Genomic DNA, 24753 nt, shown 5'->3' with positions numbered 1-24753 from the left:
GCAAAGGCAGAAGAGCCTGCGCACCAAGACTAACTGGGTAAAATATAGCATGACCCTAGCCTAAGCGAGGATCTGAGATGGTATACCCACATTCTGGTGGTATTTTGTCACAGCTACCACTACAAAACAAGAAACAGTATTTTGATTTGTATTCACTGCAGAAAAGACAGTATGAAGCAAGTGTGCCCCCACCTCCCCACACAGGGAGCGTAGGGAGAATAATATTTGGATGGGATAAGATGTAAGATGTATGTTTTATTGACATATAATCCCCTAGACTTCCTAATTCCTATCTCTTTTTTTTTTTTTTTCAATTCTTTATTTTATTTGTGCATAGGTTGTACAAACAGGATGGCAATGCCACAACAACTATTGCCAGCCTCATAAACATCGGTATTACAAATGTCTGGCATGTAAGGTCATAGCACATTTTTAGGAAAAAGAAAAGTTGCTTACATCTTAGTATCTGCATATTATGTGTAACAGAACAGAATACGCAAAGCACTGGTCAGGCAGTTAATTGTACGCTTACAAGTTATAAGGCATTTTAGTATTCTGCACATTTTTTGTTAAACAGGGTAGGTTACAAGCTAAGCAAAGCATGTCTAGGTCACACATTCGACGGGTTGATGTGGCTAAGCGGGTCAGAATCCTAGTCATGTTGATAGAGTTATGAAGGTGAGAAAACATATTTAGTACGATAGGCTAGACTAGTGTGTCTGGTGTACTGGTTTGCGTGAGGTATGCTGATTCTTTGCATTACAGCATTTACTTAGCGGGTAGCATTTAGAACGTTACTATACAAGCTTGGTAACGAGTATGCTTGTTGTCGATTATAGAATAAGTATGTGAGTGGCAGGCAACAGGCCTCATGGAGACATGGCCTCGTGTGGTGAACTTAACCCCTTAACACCGCAGCCAAATGTACAAGTTGTGAACGAAACAAAACGTAAACAAAACCTGGCATTTGCGCTATATGTCTGTCCAACCGTAATTCACCTCTTTCATATTAAATGCACCCCCCCTTATTATATATCATTTTATTCAGGGGAAACAGGGCTTTCATTTAATATCAAATATTTAGCTATGAAACATAATTTAATATGAAAAAAATGGGAGAAAATACGATTTTTTTTTATTTTTTTCGTTCTTCATGACATTTTAACTGTCAATGTCATAATACTGTTTGCTTTTACTGCAATAAAATACACATATTTGTATTCAGCAAAGTCTCACGTGTAAAACAGTACCCCCTATGTACAGGTTTTATGGTGTTTTGGGAAGTTACAGGGTCAAATATAGCGTGTTACATTTGAAATTGAAATTCGCCAGATTGGTTACGTTGCCTTTGAGACTGTATAGTAGCCCAGGAAATAAATTTACACCCATAATGGCATACCATTTGCAATAGTAGACGACCCAAGGTATTGCAAATAAGCGATGTCCAGTCTTTTTTAGTAGCCATTTGGTCACAAACACTGGCCAAAGTTAGCGTTTGTATTTGTTTGTGTGTGAAAAATGCAAAAAACGCCAATTTTGGCCAGTGTTTGTGACTAAGTGGCTACTAAAAAAGACTGGACATACCCCATTTGCAATACCTTTGGTTGTCTACTATTGCAAATGGTATGCCATCATAGGGGTAATTTTCATTCTTGGGCTACCATAGGGTCATAAAGGCAACGTAAGCAATCTGGCGAATTTTAATGTGAAAAAAATTAAACACAAGCCTTATATTTGACGCTGTAATTTTTGAAAACACCATAAAACCTGTACATGAGGGGTACTGTTGTACTCAGGAGACTTCGCTGAACACAAATATTTGTGTTTCAAAACAGTAAAAAGTATTGCAGCAATAATATCGTCCCTGTAAGTGCTGTTTGTGCGCGAAAAATGCAAAAAACGTCACTTTTACTGGCGATATCATGGTTGTAATACATTTTACTGTTTTGAAACACTAATATTTGTGTTCAGCGAAGTGTCCCGAGTAAAACAGTACCCCCCATGTACAGGTTTTATGGTGTCTTGGAAAGTTATAGGGTTAAATATAGTGCTAGCAAATTAAATTCCCTATACTTTCGGCATGGGTGGTCAGGCAGGTCCCGCTAATTGTAATTAATTAGGATACCTAATTATGTAAAATTATTACATAAATATATGTGTAGAATTAATATATGTATATATATACATATGTGTATATATACGTATATATATATATTTTTTTTTTTTAATATTTTTATTTATATATAGGTATATATAGTGATATATACGTATATATTTATGTATATAGATATATATATTATTTCGTTATAAGTGTATTTTGATATAAATATATATATATTAATATCAGAATACAGTTAGAACGAAATAAAACACATCTATATATTTTTTAATATTTTATTTTTAATTATTTTTTTTATTTAATTTTTTTACGTATTTACATATTATTTTTTTTATATTATTTATAAATATATATATAACAATAATTATATATATATTTAATCAGTATCAGTCTACGTGTAATTTGATATTAATATATATATATAATTATATATATATTAATATTAAAATACACCTAGACGGTGTATGTGTATGTGTGTATATGTGTATATATATACTTAGATCATATATATATAATATATATATATGATCTAAGTATATAATTTATTTATTTTTACACTGTTTTAACATTTTTTTATTTGATTTTCAGCCAGCAGGGGGACCAACTGTCATTACAGTTGGTCCCCCTGCTGGCAATGCAGCAGGCAGCTATACCGGCCATGTGATTGTGAGGTCCTCGCAAGGACCTTACTCTCACATAGCCGGGAGGGCTCCTGGAGGGCGGACGTGCCGCGGGGGGCTCCCTGGGAGTCCCCCGAACCGCGATCGCCGTCGTGGGACCGCCAGCGACCGGGTAAGTTACTAAAAACCGGAGGGCGTACTATTACGTCCGGCGGCGTTTAGAGCCGCTTTTAAAAGGACGTAATAGTACGCCCTCCGGTCTTAAGGGGTTAAAATGGTACAATAGGGAGGTTATTATTGGGAGAAAACAAAGTAAGGTATTGAAGGGAGAAGCATGGGAACGAAAACATATGCAAACAGTGAGGGTTACTCAAGCGTCAAGTCCAGCTCGGTTGTGGAGGCTGTTGTAGGGTCTGGGTAGCGTCCTGAGCGGCAGAGGCTCTATTTAGGTGCCTCTGCACCTGACAGGAGTATGGGTGCTCTGTCAGCCCATACCTCGCTTGGGAGAGGACTTTGCGGGCGCTTGAGAGTCCTGCTGGTATCGAGCAAGGTGGGACTGTGTGGATGTAATTGGTGTTCTCAGCCGCCTGTCGCCATGAATAACTGTGCCGGTATTGACGGTGGGTGTTCTCTTTGTTTGGGTCACTGTGGCTCTCTTTGGCGGTGGCTGTGCTCGGTGCTGTGAGGTCGGCCCGCTGGCTGGAGGTTGCGTCGTGGTTCTCAGCCGTGTGCCGGGTCTAGTGGGGGCCCTTGGGCCCATTCGAGCTGGCCTTGCCATGTGGCTCGGTCGTGGGTGTTTGCGTGCGTGCTGGAGAGGCCTCCGTCTGCGGCCCCGTCTATGGGATGTCGTCAGGTGCTTGTCAGCGCGGCTGTGGCAGGGGCCCTTTAGTTTGCTGTCAGGTTGGGTTGCCAGATTGTGTGTTGTAGCCTGTTGTTCCCGGATTGCTATCTTCCTCCAAAACCTGGCGAACAGCTCATCTATTTTGGCTTCGAGGTCTGTTTTCCTTGTGCTTCGAGCACGCGTGGCATCGGCCATCTTGCCTGGCTGCGCCGTTTCTTGCTGCTCGCTGGGTTCCACCCCTGGAGTCCGGGCAGAGAGGTTGCCCCTCAGGGCTGCACCGGGATGACCCCCGCCGGTCCAGGGGGGGGAGCAGGGCATCGGTGGGTCTGTGTCTCTACCGCTTGGGCGAGGAGAGCGGCCGTCTCTCCCCGGTCCTGCCATCAGTAGGCCGCAGCTCTCCACCTTGGGTTCCCGGTCACCAATTCGCTCGTGACAGATATCGGGCTGATCCCCGGGTCACCCCTGTTGTAGGGAGTGTACCCCGGTTTGCTTGGTTTCTTGATTTTAGCAGGTATCTGTGTGGTAGCGATAAGCAAGGCAGGAGCCCAGTTTACACACGTCTGCTCAGTTCGCTGGCTTGGCCCCGCCCCCTCCTAATTCCTATCTCTTAGATGTCAATGGTATTATTTCAGTTGCTTACCTTTTCCATTGGTAGAAGTCCCAATTTCCAGACATGCAATGACTGCAGCATTTTCCAACTACACACATCACTAACTACCCCCTGGAGTGTCTGTGTATTGTTGCATTATGCACAATTAGATTACATAATGTCTGAACGGAGTTCTGTATAATACCATGTGCACTGGCTGCAAGAAAGAAAGGGGTGTACGAAGGAAATACAAAAATTAAATAGTAAAACAGAGGCACTGCCTTATACAAACGTGCTAAGGGAGAACATCAAATATCACATGCCACCACACACAGGAACTGCTGTAGTAGACTTGGTAGGAAAATCAGGTTTATTTTCCTTCCATGCCAGTAAGTCCCTAGACTACAACAGTAAGACAATGATAGGAATGAGAGAAAAGACAAAAAGGAGGCAAAAAAAAAAAAGATGGGCAGACAATGGATAGGATAACGAAGAGACGAAAGGCAGTGGTATGAAGAGGTGAGGAGATGGAAAGATAAGAAAACGGAGACAAAAAGATGAAGATTTCTAACTGGTGCAGTCACATGGAAGATCAGATGTTAAAACCTTGGACAGCCACATAAAACATTTTTTATACATTTTTTTTTACATTACTGACTCATCAATTATTTGTCAGCCATGCTCATAATGTTAAATGGTCAGCTGCAGCTTTCCATTCATTAGTAACACAAAGATGCAAGGAGAAATTTATGCTCCAAGAAGACGTGTACCAACCCGTTGGTGGCATGTGGGTCCAAAGTAGAATCATCTGCCATTATACTTGGGGGGAAAAAAGTCAGGTCAGCTGCTACTGCAGGTCCTAAGGTATGGCACATGATAAAGAAAAAAATAATTAGATCTCTACTTTGTATATTCATGCAGCGTAATTCACGATTAATTCTCATGATCATAATAAATTTATTTGACTGACACACAATTGCATATCACAGCATGTATGAGTAAAAGTGCTCCCTCTCATAAAAATGTCCTAGCAGTAGTATCCCACATGCACACATCCTGTTGTCTACACCAGACACATCATCCCACTGACTTCTCACTCATGTGTATCACCCCAAAACTTTGCTTCTTAGATGATTATGTATTAATCAGTATCATAATGCCTGATGCGGCTGTACATTTGATATATGTTTAAGTGTGATGTGTAGTGTAGAGCTGCAACAACTAATAGATACAATTTAAAAATATATATAAAAATTTAATTTAAAAAAAAAAAGGAAAAGAAAAATCGGTGGCAACGAATCTTATTTTCAATTAGTTGGTCTGCATTCCTTATGTTACTGCCATAAATTCTCAGTGTTTACAAGACTTACTTTCTGACTCTCAGAAACCTTTCCAGATCTCAGACACAAGTCCCCTCTATTTGGTTGCTTTTAATTTGCTGACAAGTTAATGCTCTCCAAATTGTGCCACTAATCAATAAAAGTAAACAGTAAGCAACAAGGTGGGGTATGAAGTCTGAATAATATTATTTGAGATATATATATATAATCTCAATAAGAAATGTTACTCTTTGTCGAACGGGAGGTAAATTTTTTTAGCATGGTTGGAGTGGGAGGGGTCAGAGGATGTTGCTACATTACGGAAAACAGCTATACATAATTAGAGCTGCATCACATGCAAATCCTCTAATATGGAGACCGCAAGCATACAACCCCCTTCCTGTTGCTCAAATGTGAGGTATGATGTTAATTACAATGTTTGTGGGTAGAGGTTTTCGTGTGTTTACAAATTATGCATTTCAAATTTTGCCAAACAAAATAAGTCTTAGTTTAAGCTTACTAAAACTAATTCACTAAACAATGTATTTTTTCCATATGGACAATCAGGTGGAAGTGGACAAATTTCGACTAGAATGGCAATTCTTATAAGCGAGTTACAAACCGTGATCCGGAAACCCCAACTTGCCACTTACCTTCCAAGACATGCAAGGATTCCTGAGAGAGTTCAAGTATACTACATGACAGAGGAGTTGCAGAGAAACGCCTCAAAGCCCTAAAGGACGGCCTAGAAGACTTCACCATACATACCTACGAGGTGGAGAACAAAACGGACGAGGTCATTGGAGTAGTGAACACTCATGATTCCCTCCTGCAAGATCTCCAACATCAGATCCATACTCTCAAAGATAATCGAGATAATCAGGGAGACTTAAGCAATAGATCACACTGGAACAATATTCAGATTTGTGACCTTCCAGAGTCAGTGTCCCTCGACCTGCTGCAGAACACACTTACTGAAGTATTCAGAGGCCTACTACCAGATGCCTCCACTGTGGATTTGTTAATGGATCGGGCACACCAAGCCCTTTGATCACCAAACTCTACCAAATGATGTCATAGTGCGAATGCACGTCTACCATATAAAAGAAAGCATGATGGTGGAGACACACAACTACAACTAAAAAAAAAAAAAAAAACAGATACAATTATAGCAAGATCTTGCATCAAACACCCCCCGTAAGCTTAGGAAATTAAGACCACTCACACAATTGCTGTTACGGCATGAACCAGGATAAGCCTGGGGACATCCCTTTATTAACAGAGTATTTTTGGGACTCTGAAAGCACAAATTCTATTCCGATTGTCGGCTTACATAGTTACATAGTTGCATAGCTGAAGAGAGACTTGCGTCCATCAAGTTCAGCCTTCCTCACATATGTTTTTGCTGTTGATCCAAAAGAAGGCAAAAAACTTAGTCTGAAGCGCTTCCAATTTTGCAACAATCTAGGAAAAAAATCCTTCTTGACACCAAAATACCAGTCAGATATCTCCTTGGATCAAGCAGCTGTTACCCCACTAATTAGAAAGTACACCCGTGTATGTATGTTATGTTTTTGCAAGTATTTATCACATTGCTGTTTAAACACCTATATGGACTTATAAAACTTCCTCTTCAGGCAGATAATTCCATGTCCTTATTGCTCTTACTTAAAATAAACTTAAATGAAATCTCCTTTCTTCCAGCCTTCTTCAAAAAAAGATACAGCAGCCCAAAAGCCTTACATGCATAGGTCAAATAAAAGACAAAAAATACCCACACTTTATGTGCATATAGTCAGGGCCATCTTTAATGCAGGGCAAACAGCCCAGGTGTCCTGGCACCCTCCAATCTTAAAGGAACACTATAGTCACCTAAATTACTTTAACTAAATAAAGCAGTTTTAGTGTATAGATCATTCCCCTGCAATTTCACTGCGCAATTCACTGTCATTTAGGAGTTAAATCACTTTGTTTCTGTTTATGCAGCCCTAGCCACACCTCCCCTGGCTATGATTGACAGAGCCTGCATGAAAATAAAAACTGATTTCACTTTCAAACAGATGTAATTTACCTTAAATAATTGTATCTCAATCTCTAAATTGAAGTTTAATCACATACAGGAGGCTCTTGCAGGGTCTAGCAAGCTATTAACATAGCAGGGAATAAGAAAATCTTAATTAAACAGAACTTGCAATAAAGAAAGCCTAAATAGGGCTCTCTTTACAGGAAGTGTTTATGAAAGGCAGGGAGGTGTGACTAGAGTTCATAAACAAGGGGATTTAACTCCTAAATGGCAGAGGATTGATCAGTGAGGCTGCAGGGGCATGTTCTATACACCAAAACTGCTTCATTAACCTAAAGTTGTTCAGATGACTATAGTGTCCAAATTATCTTCCAAATGGCCTGCTGATGCAAAGGGGCTACCGCATATTAAGGAGGCCCATCGGGTGGCCCATGCACAAAGGGCCTTCCAGTGGGCCTTTGGAAGCAGGAGCCCCCGGTGCACGCCATGGCCCTTTAACAGCGCGACCGAGCCCCTTGCTTTTCGGCATTGTAACGGAACCTTCCGTTAATAGACGCTTCCTAGCTTGCGCCGAGGACCACAAGTACCGCACTGGACACCACAACCACCGCAGACTCCACAACCGCCGTAGCTTAACTGGAGCCTCGCCGTCTTCCGTCCACCCTGGATCAGCTTCTGTCCTCCAGGACCGTGTGGGGAAGACCTCTCCTCCAGGAGAGCGTATCAGGAACAAGCTCTTAAAAGAGCTAAGTGATTCAAGCTCAAGAGAGTATGCAGAGCATAGAAATCTCCAGTGTGATTATAGCAGCTCCCTCCAATAACGAGACAAGGCTATGTATTGAGGGTCAAACAGGATCTCATTTACTTGGCACCAAAGGGCCTTCTTTTATGCAGGTTTTCCCTACATAGGACCACCCACAGGGTTTTACAAAACAACCAATAACACATGTACATTACAGAAAACACTCCCAGCAATTATACACAAAATCCTCCCCTCTGCCTGTGATATAATTATGGTACACAATAGGTTAACATAATTATCACAAGCAGGAAAAATACAGTTTTTATACATGTACTGTAACTTTAAAACCACACATCCAATCTTCACATATTATTAATCAGCATACTTGAAATATGAACATACTCAAAAATCATGCAGATCCTTCAATTAGTTAAAAAGTTAGTCGGAAGTCCTTTGTGACCGGTCAATTTCACACTGAAAAAATGACTACGTCCCATTCGAACATGCGTTCGAATCTTCGAACGGGACAGTCTCTGTGGCTGAAAACTCAGTGCAGGAGAAGGTAAGGGTCAGCGGTGTTCATTGAAATGTGTAGCTGATTTCAGTTCCATGGATTTGGCTACACATACCGCTGACCTCGTTCGAATGAACAAAGATGGCCGCCGCCACGTGTTCGTTTGTCGAATGGAGGCCACTTGACTACTTCGGCACTTTGGCTGCATCTGAAGTGCCAATTTAAAGCTGCAGAACTGCTCCAATACAATTTAAAGGGGCGGCAAGAGTCTTTTAAAATCCAATCTGCTAAAACAGTCTTTAACAGGCAAAATCTTCCAGGGGCCATAGTCTTAAAGGGGCATTGTTCTCCAAAGTCACAATGTGCCCACCAACGGTTCTTAAAGGGCCATACACAGCATACAATATGTCCAAATGCTGCATTAAGAGGGTACAATCTCCCCGGGGCCATAGCCGCAGGGGAGGAGGCAGGCAAGCAGGCCTCTCCAGGACAAAGTGGCAAAGGGAACTTCGTCACAGGCATCCTGGAAGGACATGATGACGTGAGTCACTTCCTCCCACAAAAGAGAAGAGGAGCTGCATGAGAAAAATGAAGGAGGCAGGGAAGAGGGGGGCTGGGCAGAGAGAGCCAAACCCCAACTCCCAACAGCCTCAGTCAGTAGGTCTATGTAAGTATCTGTGTTAGTGTGTATATATATATATATATATATATATATATATATATATATATTTGTGTTCGGGGCATTCTCATATGATATAGAATAAGATGGTTGTAGCGATGTAGCTTTAGGAATAATCGGTTGAGGTGTGCCGAAACCGACGTATGCTGTAGGCCGGTAAAAAGTGGGCAAAAAGAGAAATATTAATGCAAAACATTATACAGGATCATAGTGCATTTGTTAACCATCAGGTAGACATTTTAATGAAAGCTTCCTAATTCCTGAATCGGCTGTGGTATGTAAGTCGCATAAGCCTATGATTCCAAGCGGCCCCGTGTCTTTAACGTGTGCGGGGATATCTTGGCTATATAGTGCATGAACTTACCTGTGGTAAGGACAGTATTGTACAGTGACAGTAATGGTTCAGTGGTACATATGGTGGCGTGCCCAAGAACGTAACCAGTACCTTAAACCGGGCACCCAGCATTGCTTGTAAGATAGTAGGTTATATGCACATCTGACTCGTCTTAGTTTTAGGAAGGGACCGGGCATAGTGGTATTGTGTGTTTTAGAACAATAAGTGGTCAACAGGCACTCTTGTTTCTGATGTTTGCAGCTGATAGTGAGTCATACCTTGAGAAAGCAGTTAAAGGCTAGATAGGTAGCAGTTTGATGACTGCATTGGTGCATGGTTCGGAAGGTGCAGGGTCGAGTGGTTCTGATATGGTTTGAACATTGTAGGTCTATGGCCAGTATTTAGTTGTAGCGGGAACGTCCGCTTGGCTATGTCTCTAAGTAAGGTATGGATGGGGTAGGAGGATAGGAACCTTTGTTGTTTGGGAAGGAGAAATACGTATAGTGTTGAATGTCCGTGAGATAAAGTTTAACCGTGTTGTGCGAGAATTTTTAACTTAAGGTGGCAAAAGAAGTGAATGCCATAAATGGTGAAACCTCAAACCAGCTATCTAAGTCATGGTCCGACATGAAACGTATTGTATAAGTGGAAACCCTGTAGCAAGTGTTTTGAGTGCTGGTGGACAAGGCCAGTTTAGTCAGAGCCCGGCTATGTTGGCGAGGTTCATGTAATCCATGACCTTGACCATAAATGACCCCCTGCCATGGCAGCTGTCACAGTAGTTTACCATTACATGTGGTTAGGCCTGCCGTGGCTTGGTTGTCTAGGGACAGCCCCTGATCATCATGCGGGAGTGTGGAAAAAGCAAAGTGGTCTGAGATGAAAGCGCAGCCTGCGGTATGATGCGGATGGCAAATTTTAAGGAACCTGGCAGGGATTGTAGTTCCATGCGGTTGCGAATACCAAGCAGGATTTGGTAATTGGTGTTGTAGCAACTGTTCCCATTTCTCACGTGGTAATTTGTTGGCAAGGATGCCAAGTCAAGTTGTATGCCCAGGAATGTAATGATAGTGTCTGGGTCTTCTGTGACCTTAGGGAATACTGGGACCCCCAAGTGTTCAGACATACTAATGGCTTCCTTGAAGCTTCTAGAGGGAAAGGCGTTCCTTTTGACCAACAAGAAAACATCTCGGGAGTGTATGACTGTGGGGCATCTGGATATGTTTAACCACAACCAACAAATAGTTCTACGAATATATTTAAGATTGTGGCTGCTCTTGACCCGAAAGTTAAGCAGGTGAAGAAATATATGACTGCTGCCCATAAATGCCCTGTAAGTGCCAGTGTAGGGTGGATGATGGCAGTCTGAAATGCGTTGTGATATCAGTTTTACTTGACCAGGCTTCCCCCGCTGCTTGAGTGATAGCTGTAATGGTATGAACAATGGTGGCATACTGTAATGAAGACTCCTCGGAAGGGTATGAGGGAGTTGAGACTTGGGGTAGCCGAGGCGTGAGGTGCAGATAAGTCTATGATCAGTTACAGTGTGAGGGAAGATTCCCTGTGACAATCCCAATGGGATTGCGCCACGCGGTAAATGGTGTAGATCGGAGAGGCCCAGGTAGAAATCTGCCATTCTTGGGCCATGAGTGTATTGCTAGCTGTTGGATGCTGCTGTGATGACTGCAAGTTAGGGCATTCTAGATTTCCCCAAAAGTATATGGCAATACCTGTCTGGAAGGCCTTTAAAAATCGGAGATTAGGAAATCAACTAAATGTCTGGAAGGGTGAGGAGTTAGAAAGTACTGGAAATGCATAATGTTTACAGGCGTGAAGTAATGTTCAGGGTACATTTATTGGGACACATGGTTTCATGTGCCCTGAGTCCTGACGTATTGGGAACATACCTGCCAGTCTGCATGCACTGAAACAACTTGTGCCAACATGGAAATTGTTGCAAATCTGGGATTTGCCAAAGAGAATGAGATGACCCAATTGTCTCTGGTAGTTCTGAGGTGCTAGAGCTTGAAGCCTGAAACGTGATCGTCCGCTGTGTTGGGACAAAATTGTCGTGTGGGACTAGCAACATCCTCTCCAAGTGAAAGATAAAGATAACCATTATTATATGAACCCACAGTGTGCTAGTACTGGCTTGCTAGCTAAAGCCGCATGGCGAAACAATTAATCCTTTGTTTTGTGACAGGTGAGGCCCTGCTAGTTGCCAAGTGGCTTGAGAGGCTCTATCTATGCAATGGCGCGAGGGAATTTTGTGGCCACCAACGTAATGGCAGGATGTTGGCCTCTCGGTGACTGTAACCAGAAAAAGGGGAGGGGAGTGACAGGTGAGGCCCTCTCTATATACCATGCGAGGCGGCTAGCTCACGAGTGGCCCGATGGGTGTTTGCCTCCAAACGTTGAGGCGGGGTGTTGGCCTCGCGGGACCACTATACGACAGGCGAAGATGCCAAGAAAGGAGAATACCTATTGGAAACCTATAGTCCCTAATTGCCAGTACGCTAAGGATGTATCCAGGGGAAAACAGAAAATGTATGTAAATACCACATGAGCAGGTGTATATACCTGGTAGTATGATTAGATACCCTTACTGGTCGTAAGGGTTATTAATACCTGTGTCCCGGACGGGTAAAACAATGTATGAGAATTGAATATAGACATTTAAAAGCGTATACCCATATGTGTGTTATGCATGTTTAATATAGCAAAGTGCTCCGTCCCAATGTTTATTGTATGCTTGTTAATGCCCCTGTTTGAAGGAAATTAACTTGTCAGGAGTGTTATATCATCTGTGATATGGAATACAACTGTACCCGGAAACATGAGTGTAGTGAACCATGACCGGCTGCTGAATAACCTAATGTGTGAAAGTACGTAATAGGAAGGACTTATATTTTAAGCGTGCAACCATGCAAATATTCCGTAGGAGTCAGTATAAAAGCGAAAATGCTGTAGTTAGTTTGTTTGCTTATGAAGTGAAATAAACTCTGAGAAGCCTGTAGTATACCGATTGACCAGTAGGTGTCAGCATGTAGGCGAAAATGCAGTGGTTCGTTTGTTTCTACATGAAATGCAATAATGTCTGAAAAGCCTGTAGTACACCGAATGACCGGTAGGGGTCAGTGTGTAGATAAAAATGCAGTGGTTTATTGGTTTGTACATGAAATGCAATGATGTCTGAGAAGCCTGTAGTACACTGAATGACCGGTAGGGGTCAGTGTGTAGGCGCAAATGCCGTGGTTCGTTGGTTTGTACATGAAATGCAATAATATCTGTGAAGCCTGTAGTACACTGAATGACCGGTAGGGGTCAGTGTGTAGGTGAAAATTCGGTGGTTTGTACATGAAATGCAATAATGTCTGAGAAGCTGAATGACCGGTAGGGGTCAGTGTGTAAGTGAAAATTTAGTGGTTTATACATGAAAATGCAAACAACGTCTAAGAAGCCTGTAGTACACCGAAATGACCGATAGAGGTCAGTGTGTAGGCGAAAATGCAGTAGTTAGTTGGTTTGTACATGAAATGCAATAATGTCTGAGAAGCCTGTAGTACACCGAATGACCGATGGGGGTCAGTGTGTAGGCGCAAATGCAGTGGTTCGTTGGTTTGTACATGAAATGCAATAATGTCTGAGAAGCCTGTAGTACACCGAATGACCGGTAGGGGTCAGTGTGTAGGCGCAAATGCAGTGGTTCGTTGGTTTGTACATGAAATGCAATAATATCTGAGAAGCTTGTAGTACACTGAAATGACCGGTAGGGGTCAGTGTGTAGGTGAAAATGCCATAGTTTATTGGTTTGTACATGAAAATGAAAAACGTCTAAGAAGCCTGTAGTACACCAAATGACCGATGGGGGTCAGTGTGTAGGTGAAAATGCAGTGGTTCGTTGGTTTGTACATGAAATGCAATAATGTCTGAGAAGCCTGTAGTACACCGAATGACCAGTAGGGGTCAGTGTGTAGGTGAAAATTTTGTGGTTTATATATGAAAATGCAAACAACGTCTAAGAAGCCTGTAGTACACCGAAATGACCGATAGGGGTCAGTGTGTAGGCGAAAATGCAGTAGTTAGTTGGTTTGTACATGAAATGCAATAATGTCTGAGAAGCCTGTAGTATACCGAATGACCGGTAGGGGTCAGTATGTGGGGAAAAATGCAGTGGTTCGTTGGTTTGTACATGAAATGCGATAATGTCTAAGAAGCCTGTAGTACACCCAAAGACCGGTAGGGGACAGTGTGTAGGCAAAAAAATTTATTTCGTTTGAAGTTTTAACCACACAGATGATTTTTAACCCAACAGATTTTAAACAACAGATTTTACATGAACAGCTAGGTGAGTATTAGGTAATGAAATAACCGTGCTACACGAAAGGAAACCGTAAAGTGAGGACCCGTGCTGTGCTGAACGCCGTGGGAACTAATCCTGGCGCGACAGGTGGGTCAACTTACGGTTTGAGAGTCCCTGAGGCACCAAATGTGATGCTGACTGGAAAGAAAGCCACTGGATTAACGGAAAGCCCTGCAGCAGGATTCCTGGACACAGCTTGGAGTATGAGACCTCATGGAGCAAAGGTGAAATCAAAATGGCGTCTTGTATGACCTGGAAGTGCTATTCGTCTGACCCACAAAGGTAAGCAGGGAAAGGGGGAGTCCCTTATGTAGGTCTATAGCCCCTCCCACAACTTCAGGCCATGCCTTCCAATATATGTAACGGACCGTTTCAGCAGACAAGGGGTTAAAATCCGTTTAGGCGATATGCCCCTTTCTGAGATACAGGCACAGCTACTGCAGAACACCAAACTCCCGAACTGGATACAAAATAGAACTCCAAACTGGAACCTCACGAATAGCTGCTAGCAGACGAACAGGAAAAGCATACATCAGCTTACACTCCTGGCAATCAGTCTCCAACAGCATACAGTGAATCCCCCCCAAGAACGAGACAAGGCTCCGTGTTGAGGGTCAAGCAGTGGTCTGAGGTGCTGGCACACCCAGCCTGGTTTTTATTACAGTCTTTTCAAATACAGGACCACCCACAGGGAGGTATAAAACAACCAATCACATATCAGTTACATCCCACATATTCCCTCCCCTTATCCTGAGAGGAAACTCAATTATACATACAGTTAAACATACTTTCTACCCAACTTTCATAAATTTAAAACCATACATCACATTCACATAAATATATATATATATATATATATATATATATATATATATATATTCATAATCAATCCATTCAGGGGAACAACATATTAAAAAATGGCATGAATCAGACCAGGGGTTCAAAAGTTAGTAAAATATCTTTAGGGCCCTGGCTGGCACATGGCTATCTGGCTCAGACCGGTTTTACAGAGCCCTCTTTCCTGGAGACAATGGGAAAATAATCCAATTATATCCAGGGATAGAGGCAGACTCCATTGAGCACATGGTTGCAAAAAGACATAAAATACAATAAAATACACAAGGTTACATTTACTTCATAAAATAAAGACATGCAACATATGCAACATATCCCCAGATAGCTTAGGTCTGAGCGCATATTATAGAATGGCGCTCAGACCACACACATACAGTTCAATTGCCATGGAGCTAAAGTCTTTCCCATAGTCTTTCATTATATGAATGGGCTCCATGGCATAGGTATCTGGGGTATCACCACTCACACAGGGCAAGTACCGAATGACCCCACTGTATTTAAAGGGCCAGAATGAGTGACATGCACTCTGTTAGGGCTGAATACATTTTTTAAAGGGCCCAATCTCCCAGGGCCATAGTCCAAAGGCAGCAGGCGGGCAACCAGGCTTCTCCAATGCAATGTGGCGAGATTGCTCTCGTCACAATATATATATATATATCACTATGTCTGCCAGTGTATGTCTGTGTTAGTATGTCTCTCAGAGTATGTGTATGTCAGGGTACCTGTGGTCTCTACCTCCGAAAGAGGTAGAGACTTAGCTGTTCCTCCATCCAGACGGTCTGATGGCTCCCTTCCCCGCGGTCTATCCGGTCATGCTAGGCCGGCCGCGAGGGAGTGACTGCCTTTTACAGCATCTAGGCAGGAAGTAGTCATCAGGACACCCCCCCTGGAACGACCTGTCAGTCAATTGCTGCAGGACCAATCAGGACGCCTCGGAGGCGTGGTTACTGCTCTGAACAGGGTATTTAACCCCTTAAGGACCAAACTTCTGGAATAAAAAGGAATCATGACATGTCACACATGTCATGTGTCCTTAAGGGGTTAACAGAGCTTCTTTCATTAGCTCATTGCCCTGTCGTGGTTCTAGCTTGTTCTAGTCACTCAGTGCTTGTGTATTCTATTATCCCTTTTGGTTTTGACCCGGCTTGTTTACCTTACTCTGCTTATCTCTGTTACCCTTGTTTCGGCTTGTCTCTCGCTTACCTGTCTTCTGTTACCCTCGACCTCGGCTTGTCTTTGACCATTCTATACTGTACTACTTACGTTAGTCCGGCCATTCTAAGGTCCGGTATACGTATCTGGCTACTGTTTGTACTCTGCGTGTTGGATCCCTGTCCCGATCCTGACATTACGACAGGGCCAATGGATCCTGCAAGTACAAACAGTCAGCTGGCTGCTCCTGATCCTAGGTTTGAAGCCATGGATCACAGAATGGATCAGATGGCGCTTGCGCTACAGGCTCTATTAGCTTGTGCCAATAACCCACCAGAGGAGATACGTAATACCACTGTTTCTCCTGTCGGTTCAGGTCTAGAGGTAGCCACAGTGGGTGCTTCTTCTCGCATTACCCCCCCAGTACGCTATGGTGGGGCTCCTGAGAAGTGTCGTGGTTTTTTAAACCAAATTAGTATCCACTTTGAATTGCAACCTCGCTCTTATCCTACAGATAGGGCAAAAGTAGGATTTATTATCACCCTACTCATAGAGAAAGCTCTGAGATGGGCCAACCCACTATGGGAGAACGATAACCCATTAGTTTATAACTATAACGCATTTGTAGCTGCTTTTAGAAGAACATTTGACCCTCCAGGTAGAAAGGTTAATGCAGCCAGATTACTGTTGCGCCTGAGACAGGAGAACCGAACACTGGTGGATTATGCACTAGAGTTCAGGTCTCTGGCGGCAGAAATCAAGTGGAATGAGCAGGCGTATATGGATGTATTTTTGAATGGCCTATCTGATGTAATCCTTGATGAGGTTGCTACCAGAGAACTCCCTGAGAATTTAGAGGATTTAATTTTGTTCATCTCTCGTATAGATGAACGTCTAAGAGAGAGACAGAACACTCGAGAGAGGAACCAGAGACCTTCTTTTAGGTTAGCTCCCGCTTTTCCAAGTCCTGACTCCACGATATCTTTGCTTACTGAACCTATGCAGATAGGGTATACCCGCCTCTCTGAGGAGGAAAGACAGCACAGGAGAAGAGAGGGTTTGTGTATGTATTGTGGAGCCAAGGGTCATTTACTCTCGAACTGTTCTAACCGCCCGGGAAACGCTCGCACCTAAGTCTCTCTAGAGGACAGGCCTTGGGTGTTTCTATTTTGTCCTCTACTCCTAATTATAAAGATCACAGGCTTCTGCTACCAGTTTCCTTAACTTGGGGGAAGGAAGTAGTAAGGGCTATGGCATTGATAGATTCCGGTGCTGCTGAGAATTTTATCGACCAAGCCTTTGCTAGTAAGAACAATTTCCCATCCCAGCTAACGGAGACACCTTTGGCCGTTGAGGCCATAGATGGTAGACCACTACTAGACCCTGTTATCTTTCGTGAGACCATACCCATTGAGTTAAATGTTGGTATCCTACACGTGGAGAATTTATCTCTTATGCTCATTTCGTCTCCTTCCGTTCCCATAGATCTGGGGTACCCATGGTTGAAAAAACATAACCCTATTATCGATTGGGAGTTAGGAGAGATACTCTCGTGGGGCCAGGGCTGCCAGGATCGGTGTTTGTGCAAGGTTTCTCCATTAGCTAATATTAACATACCGGAGAATCCTACTCAGTCCACAGAAAGACAAATACCAGACCTTTACCTAGACTTAAGGGCAGTGTTTGACAAGAAGAATGCCGATTCTTTGCCTCCACACAGGTCATTTGACTGTAAGATTAAGCTTCTACCCGGCACTATGCCTCCGAGGGGCCATGTATATCCTTTGTCTGTTCAGGAAAACTCGGTTCTAGAGGAGTATATTCGGGAGAATTTAGAAAAGGGATTCATCAGGAGGTCTTCTTCTCCGGTCGGGGCTGGGTTCTTTTTCATTAAGAAGAAGGATGGCACGCTGAGACCTTGTATCGATTACCGAGGCTTGAATAAAATAACTGTCAGAAATGCCTATCCTATCCCACTGATTACCGAGTTATTTGATCGTCTTAAGGGCTCCAAAATCTTCACCAAGTTAGATCTCAGAGGGGCTTACAATTTGGTGAGAATCCAGCAAGGTCACGAATGGATGACGGCATTCAATACCCGGTATGGCCATTACGAATACACTGTTATGCCATTTGGACTATGCAATGCTCCTGCAGTATTTCAAGATTTGATTAATGAGGTACTTAGGGAGTTTCAGCACGATTGTGTTATTGTTTACCTGGACGACATACTAATACACTCTAAGGAGATTGAGACTCACCATAGACAGGTCAGAAAGGTATTACACAAGCTGCTGCAACATGGTCTATATTGCAAATTGGAGAAGTGCAGTTTTGATCAGTCTCAGGTAGACTTTCTTGGATACGTGATTTCTGGGGAAGGTTTTAAAATGGATCCTGTAAAACTCCAATCTATTTTAGACTGGCCCTTGCCCAAAGGACTCAAGGCTATCCAAAGGTTTATTGGTTTTTCCAACTACTATAGGCGCTTCATTAAAGGATACTCCTCTATCATTGCGCCTATTACCAATATGACCAAACAAGGGGCTGATACTAAGTTCTGGTCTAAGGAAGCTCTTGGTGCTTTCAAGACTCTCAAGGAACTTTTTGCCTCGGCTCCCATTCTAGTCCATCCTGATACGACTCTGCCTTTCTTGCTCGAGGTCGATGCCTCTGAGACAGCAGTTGGGGCTGTTCTGTCTCAAAGGTTAGGGGTGGATAAACCGTTACACCCTTGTTGTTTCTTCTGTAAGAAATTTTCTGGGCCTGAGAGCAGATATGACATCGGGGAGAGGGAACTGTTAGCAGTCATTAAAGCCTTAAAGGAGTGGAGACATTTGTTGGAGGGGACCCTACACCCTATTACGATTTTGACGGACCACAAAAACTTGTCCTATATTGGGGAGGCTAAGCGCTTATCCTCTAGACAAGCTCGTTGGTCCTTATTCCTGACTCACTTCAATTATGTACTGACTTACAGACCTGGTTCTAAAAACTCTAAAGCCGATGCATTATCTCGCCAATATGAACCTTCTACTGTACCTGAACCAGTTCTTTCTTCTATAGTTCCGAAATGCAATATCATTGCTAATACGAATCTCAGGATTCATTCTCCATTACTGGCCAAGATCATTAAGTTGCAACATCTAGCACCTAAACAGACTCCTGCGGGCCGTCATTTCGTTCCTCCTGCTCTTCAACTGGAACTTTTACAGTGTTTACATAATAGCAAGATGGCGGGACATCCTGGTATTCGCAAAACTTACGCGTTGATCTCTAAGGACTTCTGGTGGCCTGCTTTACGGAGGGATATTGAGGAGTTCATCGCTGCATGTGAAGTTTGTACTAAAACCAAACAACCCCATGCGCTTCCATGTGGATTCCTGCACCCCTTGGAGGTTCCAGAGAAACCATGGTCCTGTTTGGCCATGGACTTTATTGTCGATCTACCTATCTCTAAAAGACAGACTGTTATCCTCACCGTGGTTGACAGGTTTACTAAGATGGCACACTTCATTCCCCTGCCTAAACTCCCGTCTTCTCCCGAATTGGCAGAGATATTCGCTAAGGAGATTTTTCGCCTACATGGGATACCCTCTCAAATTGTATCGGACAGAGGCTCCCAATTTGTTTCCCGCTTTTGGAGGTCCTTCTGCTCTCAACTTGGTATTAAATTAAACTTTTCTTCTGCCTATCATCCTCAGTCTAACAGAGCTGCTGAACGTACCAACCAGAAAATTGAACAATATTTACGATGCTTTGTTTCTGAACACCAGGATGACTGGGTCGGTTTGATTCCTTGGGCGGAGTTTGCACACAACAATCTCGTTTGCGATTCTACTCATTCAAGCCCCTTCTTCATGAATTATGGTTTTCATCAGTCTATTCTTCCTTCGGATTCTCCTTCCCAGGGGGTGCCGTCGGTTGATGTTCATGTTGCCAATTTGAGGAAGTTGTGGGATCAAACTCGACAAATCCTTGTGCACAACTCTATGTTGGTCAAGAAACACGCTGATAAACGTAGAAGGGCGGCTCCGGTCTTTGTTCCAGGTGATAGGGTATGGCTGAGCATGAGGAACATCCGTTTAAAAGTGCCCTCCATGAAGTTCGCTCCTCGTTATATTGGACCCTACAGGGTGCTGACCCGTATCAATCCAGTTGCGTATCGTTTAGCTCTTCCTAATACCTTACGCATCCCGAACTCGTTTCACGTTTCATTGCTGAAACCACTCATATGTAACAGATTTTCCTCCACAATAGCCCCTCCTCGCTCCGTTCAGGTGGAGGGTCAGGAGGAGTATGAGGTTAACTCTATTATTGATTCTCGAATCTCCCGGGGGAGAGTACAATATCTGGTTGATTGGAAGGGATATGGTCCTGAGGAGAGGAGTTGGGTACCTCAGGAGGATGTTCATGCTCCCCGTCTCCGCAGGGCGTATCACTCTCGCTTCCCATCTCGTCCCGGTTCATTCCGCCCGGTGGGCGTATCTGAGAGGGGGGGTACTGTCAGGGTACCTGTGGTCTCTACCTCCGAAAGAGGTAGAGACTTAGCTGTTCCTCCATCCAGACGGTCTGATGGCTCCCTTCCCCGCGGTCTATCCGGTCATGCTAGGCCGGCCGCGAGGGAGTGACTGCCTTTTACAGCATCTAGGCAGGAAGTAGTCATCAGGACACTCCCCCGGAACGACCTGTCAGTCAATTGCTGCAGGACCAATCAGGACGCCTCGGAGGCGTGGTTACTGCTCTGAACAGGGTATTTAACAGAGCTTCTTTCATTAGCTCATTGCCCTGTCGTGGTTCTAGCTTGTTCTAGTCACTCAGTGCTTGTGTATTCTATTATCCCTTTTGGTTTTGACCCGGCTTGTTTACCTTACTCTGCTTATCTCTGTTACCCTTGTTTTGGCTTGTCTCTCGCTTACCTGTCTTCTGTTACCCTCGACCTCGGCTTGTCTTTGACCATTCTATACTGTACTACTTACGTTAGTCCGGCCATTCTAAGGTCCGGTATACGTATCTGGCTACTGTTTGTACTCTGCGTGTTGGATCCCTGTCCCGATCCTGACAGTGTATGCCAGTATGTCTGTCAGTGTGTGTCACTATGTCTCTGTGTGAGTCACTATGTCTGCCAGTGTATGTGAATGCCAATATGTCTGGTAGTGTACCAGTATGTCTGTCAGGGTATGTCTGTGTGTTAGTATGTCTGTCAATGTGTGTGTTTGTGTCATTATGTCTGTCAGTGCATAGGTCTGTGTGTGTGTGTGTGTAAGTATGTCTGTCAGGAGTGGCGGCTCTAGACTTTGCGAGGTCTTAGGCGAAACTCAAACATGAGGCCCCCACTAACACCCAAAGTGGGGGAAAAAAATAGGTGTTGCATTGTGTTTATAAGGTGCTGCAGTTGTATTGGACAATCTTGCAGCACTGAATACAGAGAGCTAGTCTCTGTATTCCTTGTTCAGAGGCTTGCAGTGTCGCAGCTCCCTGTGCCACTGTGTTGTGAGCTCTCCGACTGTAGTTATGGCATCATTTGCAAACTAACTTAATTTGCAATAAACAAATTTAATTAGCAATACTGCTAATCATTTATACACGACTGTGGGGTATGAATACATAGCCTTGCAGTCATGTAAACATTACTCCCAGTGTGTCTAGCATTGTCTACCTGTGTATGTTCATGAAAGTGTGTGTCTGACCGAGGGTATGTGGCAGGATTAGGGGCTGTGACAAGGGGTAGGAGGGGTGGAGGGGCTGTGACATGGGGTAGGGGGGTAGAGAGGCAGTGACAGGGCATAGGGGGATGGAGGGGCACAAACAGGGGGTAGTAACAGGGGGTAGGGATGTGGACACGGGGAGGGGGTTCATAAATACATTCCCTGCTGGTCTTGTGGGCACTCTTTCTCCCCGGTGGTCCGACTCTCTGGTCTGCAGCTCCGCCGGGAGGGAGACCACGTGGTAAATCTACCAATCTCCAGTCAGAGCGTTGCCGTGGTAACCCATGTTAGAGCTGCACGACAGATAGGGATCTACCTTTTAGCCACTCTTGTGGTAGGGGGGCCCAAACAAATTCTTGCATTAATGCTATTTCTACTTTAGTTCTTACACTGCATTGGGGTGGATGACGTGATTGCATGCCAGGGAGTGGGAGGGGGCAGGGTCCGAGGGACCCAAGAAAATGGTTGCCCAGGGTCCAGTCAATACTAAAGACGGCCCTGCAGAGAGGGCGTGGCCAACAGCGATACTGAGCGGATGTCTACTAGCAGAGCTCCGCTCTGGCCTAGAAACAAAATCAAACAAAAGGCCATGAATACCACAGAGATACAGACAGAGTCACAAACACCCCTCCAGCAGAGACGATGGGGCGAAAAAATTAAGACTCAAGGCCCAGCTGTTTCCCGCAGCCAGATATACGGATCTTCTTCGAGCGGTGAGCGATCTCACAGACCACAAAGATGGCGCCTGAAGCCCGCTGTACACACGCGGCATCTGAAGCCTCACTAGACGAAGGGGAATCCTTACCCTCCCCTCGATCAGAAACCCCATCCTGCTCGTCTGAGTCGGAGGAGGAGGACGAGACACCCTCCACAAAAGGGGACATAAAAAGACTCCTGGCAGAGCTGAGGTAAATCTGGGGAGCCAACCTCAAGAAAGTCCAGACAGAAATGGAGGAGGTGCACCAAAGGGTCCACGACCTAGAAGAATGAGAGACATCCAGAGAACACAAACTCCGGGCAATTGACACTCACTTGGAAGGGCTTACCTCTTAGGTGTATCAACTGAGACGCACAGTGACCACAATTGAGGCACGACACAGGCGAAAAAACCTTCGCCTCAGGGGGGTCCCCGAAACAGTGGCCAAGGAGCAGCTCCTGCCTTATATCCACAACCTCATAACAAACATGGGCATTGGGGGCAGAAAGGACATGCCACGGGTCTCCTCGGCATTCCGTGTGCGGAAGTCAGCAGCAACACCAAGTGAAGCACCCAGAGACTTCATCATGATGACCAAGGACATATCCGCGAGGTCTGCTATCATGACATGATCCAGGGAAATGGGGACGATTTCTAACAAAGGCCACAAGGTGGCAATATACCCCAACATACCATTCTAGGTCCTCACAGAGAAAAGAAAACTGGCACCTATAGCCAGACAAATGCTAGACTCTGGCATACGATACAGCTGGGGAGTGGAGGGTTCCCTCCTAACCAAAATGGGGGAGAGAGTTTGACACTGACTTCGGAAGACGATCCAGAGCTCTTCATGCAACAAGTGGGTCTGTCCACCTAGCCAACACAGGGACTCTCCTAACCTACCAAGAGACCCGAGGAATCAGAGGGCCCCAACAACAACAACCACATACACAGCAAGCCGCTCAGTAATAAAGTCAAGGTTCTCACCTATATTGTACCGATGATGTACCGAATGATTACTCTGCAGTCTACTTTTACTTTGTTTGCCTATTTGTTAATTTGTTGGATGACTATCTGCAGCTCACGTAGTCGTTTTGTACCATAAAGGAACACTATAGTCACCAAAACAACTTTAGCAATATTAGTGTATAGATCATGCTTCTACGGTGTCACTGATCAATTCTCTGCCATTTAGGAGTAGTAAAATGACTTGTGTTAATCCAGTCCTAACCACTACTTCCCTGGCTTGATAAAGAAAAAAAAAAGTATACAGTGTGTATACTTTATTAGATTTATTTTTTCCTCCTGCTCTGGTTATTGAATGTTAATCACACACAGGTTGCTCCTGCAGGTTCTAGAAGGCAATTAACAAAAGAGGAGATAGGAAATTCTAAAATAAACAGACCATGAAATAAAGGACATTCAAACACTAGATCTCGTTAAAAGACATGTGTAGGTCACATGTGCAGGGCTGCATAAACAACGTGATTTAAATGACCACTCCACAACCATAAAGCACTTAAGCATGCTCCAACCGATGTCTGTGAAAAGGCACAGGTGAGTGCTGAATTACCTAAAATACAGCTGAACTATAATTTTTTAAAGCTCCCCTCCCTATAATTGATATTTGGCATATCAGTGGCTGTAACAATGCAATGTTTTAAGCATAAAATTGATTATCGACAAAAAAATAAACTGTAAAGAATAAAAACTGTATCCCATGCTTACATAAATGAAGATCATCTAAGAAAACAAGAACAAAAAAATTTAATTGAATAGGTTTAGAAAATTAGTACAGAAAGGGGGTGGGGAATAGAAATGACCCCATAATGTCTAGGGCATTTGCTTGTAGTCAGCATGGATTGCAAGACAAATAGCTTGCTAGGACAGAGTGTCTTTTTTACATTTTTCTTTTTCTTTTATGAACAAGTATAACAGGTATGCCACCCCCTAGAAATGCAACACCCTAGACAATGATCACTCAAGTCTGTTTCAGCTAGAGTCCTGCACAAAGCACTATGAATAATAGTAGGTTTGGCAACATCCAACACTCATAATAGCCATGTCATGTTTGTAAGGTACGGCATGGAATGAATTGGGTCTAAGACTCTGCGATCATAAATACAGGTTATTGTGAACAGAAAAATCTCTCTGAAACACACACACAACCGCATTATATATTACACACACACACACAC

At 43.8% G+C, this 24753-nt stretch overlaps 1 protein-coding gene across 6 annotated transcripts in view; it reads right to left on the bottom strand.

The window, feature by feature from the left end:
* LRRC20 (leucine rich repeat containing 20) overlaps window positions 1-24753 on the bottom strand; it is a 629937-nt gene that overhangs the window by 587938 nt on the left and 17246 nt on the right. Inside the window, exon 2 of one of the 6 annotated variants that reach the window (XM_063433584.1) lies at window positions 4944-5028. The exons of 4 other annotated variants lie outside the window; for them this stretch is intronic. In XM_063433584.1, the coding sequence (XP_063289654.1) occupies window positions 4944-4984 (41 nt within the window). In that variant the 5' untranslated portion in view covers window positions 4985-5028. Of the gene's footprint in view, window positions 1-4220; window positions 4273-4943; window positions 5029-24753 lie in introns of those variants that run through there. One more of the 6 variants, XM_063433585.1, reaches the window with a different exon arrangement.

Source organism: Pelobates fuscus, chromosome 10 (assembly GCF_036172605.1).
Source record: "Pelobates fuscus isolate aPelFus1 chromosome 10, aPelFus1.pri, whole genome shotgun sequence".
In the NCBI taxonomy this organism is placed as follows: domain Eukaryota; kingdom Metazoa; phylum Chordata; class Amphibia; order Anura; family Pelobatidae; genus Pelobates; species Pelobates fuscus.
This window is presented reverse-complemented; position numbering and strand designations above follow the sequence as displayed.